At 40.6% G+C, this 9128-nt stretch overlaps 2 protein-coding genes across 2 annotated transcripts in view; one reads left to right on the top strand and one right to left on the bottom strand.

Annotated features, from left to right (window-relative positions):
* EXOC5 (exocyst complex component 5) overlaps positions 1 to 4151 on the bottom strand; it is a 55039-nt gene extending 50888 nt beyond the window's left edge. The window contains exon 1 of the mRNA XM_074235889.1: positions 3897 to 4151. Coding sequence (XP_074091990.1) covers positions 3897 to 3923 — 27 coding nt within the window. The 5' untranslated portion in view covers positions 3924 to 4151. The remainder of the gene's footprint in view (positions 1 to 3896) is intronic.
* Positions 4152 to 4630: 479 nt separating this feature from the next.
* Positions 4631 to 8706, top strand: LOC141522434 (AP-5 complex subunit mu-1-like). Its single transcript, XM_074235890.1, has 2 exons — positions 4631 to 4723; positions 7528 to 8706. Exons 1-2 carry the CDS (start codon positions 4650 to 4652, stop codon positions 8189 to 8191), a joined length of 738 nt encoding a protein of 245 aa, XP_074091991.1. The 5' UTR covers positions 4631 to 4649; the 3' UTR covers positions 8192 to 8706.
* Positions 8707 to 9128: the final 422 nt, after the last annotated feature.

Raw genomic sequence — 9128 nt, forward strand, 5'->3', positions numbered from 1 at the left:
ATATCTTCATCTGCCCTTCCCCCTTTTGCTCTAGTCCACAAAATAAAAGTAGTCTTCCTTGCAAAGGTCAATGCCCTCTACTTGTGTCCTTGATACCACCTTCTCCCGTATCCTCTAAAAACTTGCCTCACAGCCTCCCTTATCTTATTTTCAGTCTCTCCTTATCCATGAACTTCTCTCTTGCTCTCTGTAAACACATCTAGGTTTTTGTACCAAAAAAAAAAAAAATAATTTTTACTACTCACTGATTCACTACAATACTCTTCTGCTTTATAATGGAATCAGCCATGTGATAATACTCTATTCAAAATGTCCTTTCCTTGGTGCTCAACAGCTTCTTAATTACTAATTCCAATGGCTTTTTTGCAGTCCTCATCCTAGTTGATCTCTTCATAGCTTGACATCAACACTCCCTCCATCTTGAATAATCTTTCTTCTTGTGGTCTCCACAACACTACACTCTCTTAGTTCTAGCTGACTTTGGTCTCCTGTTCTGAATTATCTGTTTCTCACAACAGGGGTGTCCCCAAAGCACTTTCTCATAGACTTTCTCCCTTAAGGAGCTCATCTGTTCCCATAGACTCATTTATCATACCTGTACAGAAAAATCCCATATACATATAAATACATATACATATATGTGTGTATATATACATATAGAGAGAGCTTCATCTCTGAACTCCAGTTCTACATTCTACCTGAACATCTCACCAGCATTTTAAACCTAATAATACAAACAGAATTCATATTTTTTCTAATTCTTTCCCTATCAAACTTCCAAACTTTTGTTAACACACCAAATTCTCAGTCATTTAGCTTTTCAAGTTCATAGTCAAATCATTTCAAAAGAATATTCTACCTCAATAACCTCTCATATCAAGAACTTTCTCTGCATTCAAAACATGTAGAAATAAGGTAATGATGGTCTAAATAGAAAAAGAAATGGTTTGATGCCTGACAATGGGGAAAAAATAGGAAAACAGCATCATTTTTTAAAAGTTTTTGCAAGGCAAAAATGGGGGGGGGGGGTAAGTGACTTGCCCAAAGTCACACAGCTAGGTAATTATTAAGAATCTGATGTGTGCAGTCAGGTCCTCCTGACTCCAGGTCTAGTGCTCTATCCACTGTGCCACCTAGCCACTCCCTTAGCACCATTCTTTATTCTTCCTCCTCTTTTTCCATGGATCTATATAGCTGCCAAGCCCAACTTAGTTCAAGACCTTCTTTCTCATCTATTATTATGACTATTATAAAAACTCTCACCTGTGATTGCAAGAAGCTTTATCATGCGCAGATGTTTTACCAAGGTGTTAAGCCATCAGGCAAAACCAGATGGAGTAACTGAAAAGCATCAAATTTGGTGATTTGGGGGATGTCTATTCCAAGCACATGAAGATTTTTTCCCTGATGGAATGAGAAGATGAGAATTTGCTACAAAAAATCACGAAGGCAGCTGAAGTAGATACTATGGAGAGCATAAAGCTTAGTCAGGCAATTCTCCAAGACTATAAGCTGAAGACAATGTGATAACTTAGGTTAGTAAAGAGACCTAGAATGTCTTTATGAATATCCTAATGAAATCATAGATCTAGGTCCTCTCTCTAATCCTTTCTACTTTATTTGATCTTATGGAGTATATTTTGGGGGGGGAGGACTAGAACTTCTGGTGTGAGGGCTTGCTGAGCTCTTTTTCAGGGCTGCTCATCCATCTTCACCCAACAGCTCCAAGGATCTCTACAAGTATAGTGGCCATACCCTGATAAAATCTCTCAGCAGGTGGCTTAAACCAGGCTTAGAAAAACTTACAGGTATTAAATGAGTTTAGGTGAATTAGGGTGGAATAGGTGGAAGAGAACAATTTGTTTCAATGGCTGTGAAGATGGCTAAAACAGGTACTGTGGAGCACTAGACCTTAGACAACAAAGATGCCAAGGCTATCCATTGCATCTTGGGCTATCACCAAGCTGCCTTGACCTCTCTTGCTACTAGACTTCAATGACATTGGTAGTGAGAGTGAGGCTAACAACTTAGTGCAACTCTACCTCACTTAAATCCAATTCAAGTGCAGGTCAAGACATCACCCATGACTTCACTGGTGCTCTTCACAAAACAAAGGACAAACAACAACAAACTTAGTTCACTCCTTTATTGTCTCTCAACAAGAATAGCATAAAAAAAAAAACCCCTCCTAACTGGTCACCCTTCACAAGACTGCCAAAATACTTCTACAGTGCAGGTCTGAATATATCACTCTCCTGTGCAAAAAAAATTAAATATTTGAATGAATATATATTTTATCATAGTCAAACGTTAACATTAAAAATGTTTAAATTGCTGACACAGAAAGTTAATATAAAGAAGAAAACAAAAGAAATGAAGATCAAACTCTAAGTGCAGAACTGCTCTAAGATTTTGCCTCGTGGGGCAGCTAGGTGGCGCAAAGGATAAAGCACCGGCCCTGGAGTCAAGAGTACCTGTGTTCAAATCCCGGTCTTAAACACTTAATAATTACCTAGCTGTGTGGCCTTGGGCAAGCCACTTAACCCCAATTTGCCTTGAAAAAACCTAAAAAAACAAAAAAATTTAAAAAAAAAAGATTTTGCCTCACACAAACACATCCTATTGCTACCATCACAGAGTAACACTGGCATATTCATGTTCTATGATATTATATCCCTTAAATGACAAGTTCCAAGACAAGAGAGACTATTATTTAAACAACAAGAAGCCACTAACATATTTTCAACTTAACTATCTGTAGAAAAAATAAACATCCATTCTAACCTAAAACCCAAATGCAAAGAATAGATTCAATAACTGTCAAGTTCCAAGAATAACTTCAACAGGAGTTGTCAAACCATGAGTTCAATTATCAGTCAAATGCTTTCTTGTATTTTTCTGGTTTGTTGACTGTCACAAATTTTGACATTGAAATTAGGCCCCTCAAATAAAACTGCAAATGCTTTCCCTCTTCCAAAAACTTTTCACAATTCAAAAAACAAAACTCATTCTATCAGCATGACCACAAATTCTCCTACCACATCAGACGGCATGAGGCTATTAACAAAATTAAATTAATTAGAAGTTTAAAGACTTATTTATTGATAATATGATAATGTTCCTCATGGGGTATGAGGAATTAAAGAAGCTAAATGAATTATGTTGCCAAACTAATTTGAGACCAAAAAGAATAATTTTGTTTGTAAATTCCATTTATTGCAACTTAGTACTTGAAGCTTTGAACCTGAAGTAACAATCCCCAAGATAAAATGCAATATAGAACTTTTGTTTGGGGGTTTTCTTATTTTTCGAGATCAGTAAAAGGAGTTTCCAGATGAAGAATCCAATTGACTTCATAAACATTATCATTATCCTTACATCCTATCAAGTTTAAAGGCTGTCTGTCACAAAGGCCCCATTTTCGGCGTTGCTCGGCCCGCGTTCCTATTACTTCTACAACTAAAGGGCCCGATTCCAGCCCCGAAGTGCACAGCACAAAGAGATGCATTTCGACTAGCAGCAGTCACCCCGCCGGGGCTCCCTTCCAGCTCCGATGGCTCCCCACTACGTAAGCACATTCAGGGGGCCCCCCACCTAAGAGGCCGCCGTCACTTGCCCTTCCTTCCTGCCCTGTGGCCAGCCCTCCCCGTTTCCTCCAGTGACCCGGAGGATTGCTCCCATCAGGTGAGCCTTCCAAGTTGCGTTCGAGTTGCAGAAGCGGCGAGGCGAAGCCCCCTCCCACCCAGGGACCCCTCAGACCCGGGCTCCCCTCCCCCACCCCGAGCCTCCCCGCCCCCAGCTCCCCCCCGGCCCCTATCCCCGGGGAGGGCGAGTGGGCGCAGGCTGGCGCGGTCCCCCGGCTCCTCAGCCTCCCGCTCCCGGGGCTGGAGACCCACCTCGAAGAGCTCCGCCGTCGTAGCCATGCCGACAGGCTGCGCCCGGCTTCCGCCTCGCAGCAGGATTCCCTGTGAACGAGGCCTCCGGCTTCACATGCTGTGCCCCCCCAGCCGCCCGCACAGCCCCGCGGCGAGCTAGCTCGCCGCCCCGGCACGGCCGCGGTCCCCGTCGGCCCAGCCCGGCGCGAGGGCGGCCATAAAGCGGAACCGCTAACGCCTCTCAGCGGCCACCTCCCAGCGCCGCCCGCGCCGCTCGGCCTGACCCCGCCTCCGCACGCCGGAAGTGGAGCTGCGCGCGCCGGTCCGGGAACGACTCCTCCGGGGGCGGGCGATTGGGAAGGGCGGAAGGCGAAGTGAAAATGAGGAAGAGGCCGCCGGGCGACGCGTTGGGAGCCGCTGACCTCTGAGCCCCGCGGGCCACCGTCCCGGAAGTGCCCCCGTGAGGGAGAGAGTGGCGCTTCCGCAGCCCAGACTCTCACCCGGGATCCCCGCCGCAGGCAGAGCCTTCCGGGCCTGTCGTTCCTCCTCCTCCTCCTCTGCGGATGTGGCGTGCCTTGGCCGATGCGGGTGCCGCGGAGCCGGCCTCGGGGCCATTAAAGGGGTCCCGTTCCCTCGCTGGGCCGGAGCCCCACGGTGAAGGGGGCGGCCGCCCCTCGGGGCCTCCGCGGGCAGCCAGCCCTTGGCACTCTCCCCGTGAGCTTTTTCCCGGCGCTGCCCGAAACTGGCGGTGAGTCGGTCCGTTAGCGGCTGGCCATGGCACAGCGGGCGATCTGGCTGGTGAGCCACGGACCGGGAGCCCCGCAGGGTGGGGCAGTAAGATTCTCCAGGTAAATGGGACGGGGCAGGCGCAGGATACCGGTTTTACCTCGTTTTGTTCTCCCAGGCGCAGGAGACTGCTGCCCCGGGGCAGACGAAAGTCAGATTCGAATGCAGCTCCCCTCATTTTAACCTTTGGAGAGGGCTGTGTGTCAGCACTCAGCCTGCTGCCTCGCGCCTGCACAGATTTCTGTATTGACAGGATAATCAGATGCTTGGTTTACTTGACAAATGAGTTAGAGAAAAGAACGGAACGGAGATCGAGAATAAAGGAAAGAACACTAGGTTTGGAGTCAGGACCTGGACTCCTCTGCTCACCGTTTACCTGTAAGACCTTAAACAAGTCAGTTCATCTCTTTAGGCTTCAGTTTCTTAATCCACAAACTAAACCTAGTACGGACAACCTGCTGGGATTGTGCTGGGGGGTGCTTAGGTAATCAATCATTAAGGACCTATTCATTCCAATGACTTATAACAGATGAAAATTGAAACATTGTGCTTTTTGGAGTGAGGATTAATTAGTGGTTGAATAGCCAGCATTTTTTTCCAATTAAGCATATGAAAAATGGAAATAAATGAGTCAGTATTTGATAAATATTTACATCTTTTTCCTCAATAAAAAACAAAAGTTAATTCTGTGCTTAGTTGTTTAAAGAATCATAGCAAAGTATTAATCCTGAAAGGAGGTTGAGGGTTAATCAAGATTAATTTCGTTTATAAATCTAACAATCATCATGCATTTATTAATGTCAAGCACCCTACTAGACACTAATAAAATAGCCTTTAATTTAAAAGTGTTTGTAGTCTAACAGGAAAAGAAATACATTCATAAATAAATGAAGAATAAAAGTATATAGATTAAATATAAATTTAAGGAAGGATAGCAGTAGGAATTGGGGAGACTCGGGAAAGATTTTTGAGGAACATTTCCCATGAGCTGTGACTTAACAGAAGAGAAGAATTCTAATAGGAGATGATGAAGTAAAACAGCTTGGCAATGCACCAGTGAAAATGCCTGGTATTTGACACAAAGATTGTTGCTTAGTTATTTTTTTCTTGAATAGCTTTGCACTCTAGTCGGTTAGGTTCACTTTTTAATCTTTATATCAGGGTTGTTTTGATTTGGAGTCAGAGAACCTTGACTTCAAATCCCAGATGTGCCATTTACTACCTCCATGATTTTGGGCTAGTTATTTAATCTCCAGGCCTCATTTTTCTCAACAGCAAAAGAGAGATTCAGGCTATGATCTCTAAGTTCCCTTTCAATTCTAATTTTGTGGTCCTATGAAGAATTACATAATTCATTTTAGTAAGGTAATTAGGATTTTTTAAAGTCTTCATTGTTCTTACACTGATAATTCAAAAGAGTGATTGGATGAGTCTTCATCATGCATTTATATTGAAAGGCAATTAGCCACTGGTAGAATTTAGTGAGACAAATGATTTTTAATCTAGCAAACTATCCCTCTCACAGCAAAAACTTTAAAACCTTAGGGATAAGTAAATCAAGATTAGAGCAGCTGGGTGGCACTGGGTAGTGTACAGGTCTGCAGTTAAGAAGACTCATCTTCTTGAGTTTAAATGTGACCTCTAACATTAGCTTTTTTTGTTACCTTGAACAAATCACTTAACCCTGTTTACCTCAGTTTCTTCATCAACAAAATGAACTGCAGAAAAAAAATGGCAAACCCCTCTAATACCTTTGCCAAGAAAACTCCATACAGGGTCACAAGGTCTTGGGTCTTATCTGCTGCATACACTTCTTTTAAAAATCTGATATGTTTCAAATTGTGGGATTTTGATTGTAGCTTCATTTTTTTTGTTTCATCCTGAGAGTATTGGACAAAGTTATCTTTAAGGTCTCTTTCAACTCTGATGCTTGCATTCTTTTCCAAGGAAAGCCTCAAATCCAACCGAAATGCCCATGTTGGGTCTAGATTTGATTTGATTTGTCAATTTGTCAGTCAGTTATCATTTATAAAACACTTTTTATATGCCAGGCATTCTGCTAAGTACTGGGTGATAATGAGAGGTAACAGACAGTCCTTGCCCTCAAGAAGTCAACAATATAATGCATTACCCTATATTCAGTCACAGAATTTTAGAACTGAAAAGGACACTTGAGGACCCCTAATTCAACCCATTTATTTTCTTGGTAAAGATACCAAAGCCTAGGGAAATTAAAGGTCTTATTTAAAGTCATTCAGCTAGTTAATGATTACAGTATTTGAGATTGGTCTGTATTCCCATAGTAGCAAAGAACTTTTAAAAGTAAGACTATATAATATTCTAGAATATGTGAAAGTCAAGTGACAGTATCTTATCCCCCCCCCCCCAATGTATTACTGATGTGTCTGGTATATAAAATATATAGTCACAAAGAATTTTTTAAACATTTATTTATTTATTGGTAAGTTGTGTCCTCAGGATCAGGGGGAGAGAGAGAGAGAGAGAGAGAGAGAGAGAGAGAGAGAGAGAGAGAGAGAGAGAGAGAGAGAATGAAAAGAGTGTTTTTAGTTTAATTTGTAAGTCTTCTACTTTTAAATCTACCCATTAGATTAAAAAGTTTGAGTTATCTGTATAAAACTAAGGCAAATTTCTTCCATTTCTACAACAAAAAATTATAAAGAAAACAAGCTTGTTCACATTTTCAGTTTTTAAAATGACAACTCATTTTGTGAAAGAATAGATAAAAATAAAGAAGATATAAAGTATCAGGCAATTAACAGTTGATTTTTTCTGTTCACTTTACTTTTCCTATTTTGACAGAACAGCCAGAGTTGGGAATAACATAAGCTTTTCTTTCTTGATTCAGAAGGTATCCCACTGTTGAAAAACGAGCTAAAACCTTCAATGGATCAAGTTATGTTCCTCTGCCAGAAGATGAGTCCTTCTGTAAAGCACTGCTTTTTGAACTCAGGTTATTGGACGATGATAAGGATTTTGTGGAGAGCCGTGATAGCTGTTCACGAATCAGCAAAGCATCAGTCTATGGACTTCCAATAGGAGGAAAAGAACTGTGGCCTGTTCTTGCCCTTCAGAAGAATGGCTTGATTTATGTTAGTGTTCCACTAGTTGAGCAAACTTTGTCTACTTATCCACCACTCATTAGCATTAATGGAATCTCACAAGCCTTTGATCTACTTTTTGGGTTGATTGATTTTATCAACTCTGGGCCCAAGACTGAAGCTGATCTTAGTACTAAAGTGAATCAACTGCCTGATTTGCTTTTGCATGTTTGTCCATTTGGCACTTTGTTGGATACCAATTTTTCAGTAGATAATTTTAGCAATCTTTCACTAAATCAAAGCCCCAACCAACCAGCATGGAAAGTTGGTACTTACAAAGGAAAGCCACACGTTGCTGTTTCTATCACTGAAAAAGTGAAATCCATGCAGTATGATAAACGGGATGTAGAAGATATGTGGCAGGTCTATGGAACTGTAACCTGTAAGGTGAGATTATATGGTGCATTTTGAGTGGATCTATTGATATATGTTGAGAAAAGTAAAAGTACATTGTTTTGGTAATTGCAGTATAATGGCTTAAATTTTATCTTAAGTAATATTCTTTAAGTGCTAGAGTGGTATAAACTATTAATTTTATCACTTATGATGGACAAATCATGCCATCTTTTGCCACCTGAGTTTCTTATAAAAAATAAGGTCTTTGGACTAAGTGGTCTCTAACATCTCTATAATCTTTAACATTCAATGATTCTATTACATGCTCCACCAATTTTCCACTAGATTTTCCAGGAGGTAAAACTAATTTCTAAATTGGTACCTAAAGTCATTAAAAAGTCTTTTTTCCCCCTATTTTGTTTTGCTTTGAATGAACCATTAAGTAATGAACACTCTTTTTGGGATCCTGTTTAAGGTTAAAGATTTTGAAATGACAATGGCGATGCTGATACAAATGCTAACTTTTAAAAACCATGTTTAAGAATGTCAAATCACTATATATAGTATACCTATAAGTAAATAAAATAAATATTTTGTGGCTTTTAACATTTTTAATATTTTGGATTGTCTCATTTTCTGACATCTTCAGTCTTTATGCTTTGAAGATTCAAAGCATAAATGTCTAGATAGACATTGATATTTAAGTTTTCTTAATAGTATATAGCTACTGAATATTGACAGCATATTAATATATTAAATTATGATGTTATGGTAATTAAGCGCACTTTATGGTTCAACATAGTAACTCACTATTTAAAGAAATATTATTTTGAAGTTTTTGTAAAGCAAATGTTTTTTCTCTACCATCAGCATCCCAAAAGGGGGGAAAAAAACAAAATACCACACATAATTTATCTTTTATATTTAGAAAGAGCCCTGGTTAAAGTGCCAAAAGATTTGTAAATATAGACTTGGCCCTACCACAGACTGATTTTGAATGAGTCCTTTCTTT

This window comes from Macrotis lagotis, chromosome 4 (genome assembly GCF_037893015.1).
Source record: "Macrotis lagotis isolate mMagLag1 chromosome 4, bilby.v1.9.chrom.fasta, whole genome shotgun sequence".
NCBI lineage: Eukaryota > Metazoa > Chordata > Mammalia > Peramelemorphia > Peramelidae > Macrotis > Macrotis lagotis.

Bases quoted from the DNA above. Each gene is read 5' to 3' on its own strand.
- LOC141522434 (XM_074235890.1), top strand. From the start codon at position 4,650: ATGGCACAGCGGGCGATCTGGCTGGTGAGCCACGGACCGGGAGCCCCG. The intron at 4,724-7,527 runs GTAAATGGGACG...TTCTTGATTCAG, and splicing joins GGGGCAGTAAGATTCTCCAG to AAGGTATCCCACTGTTGAAA.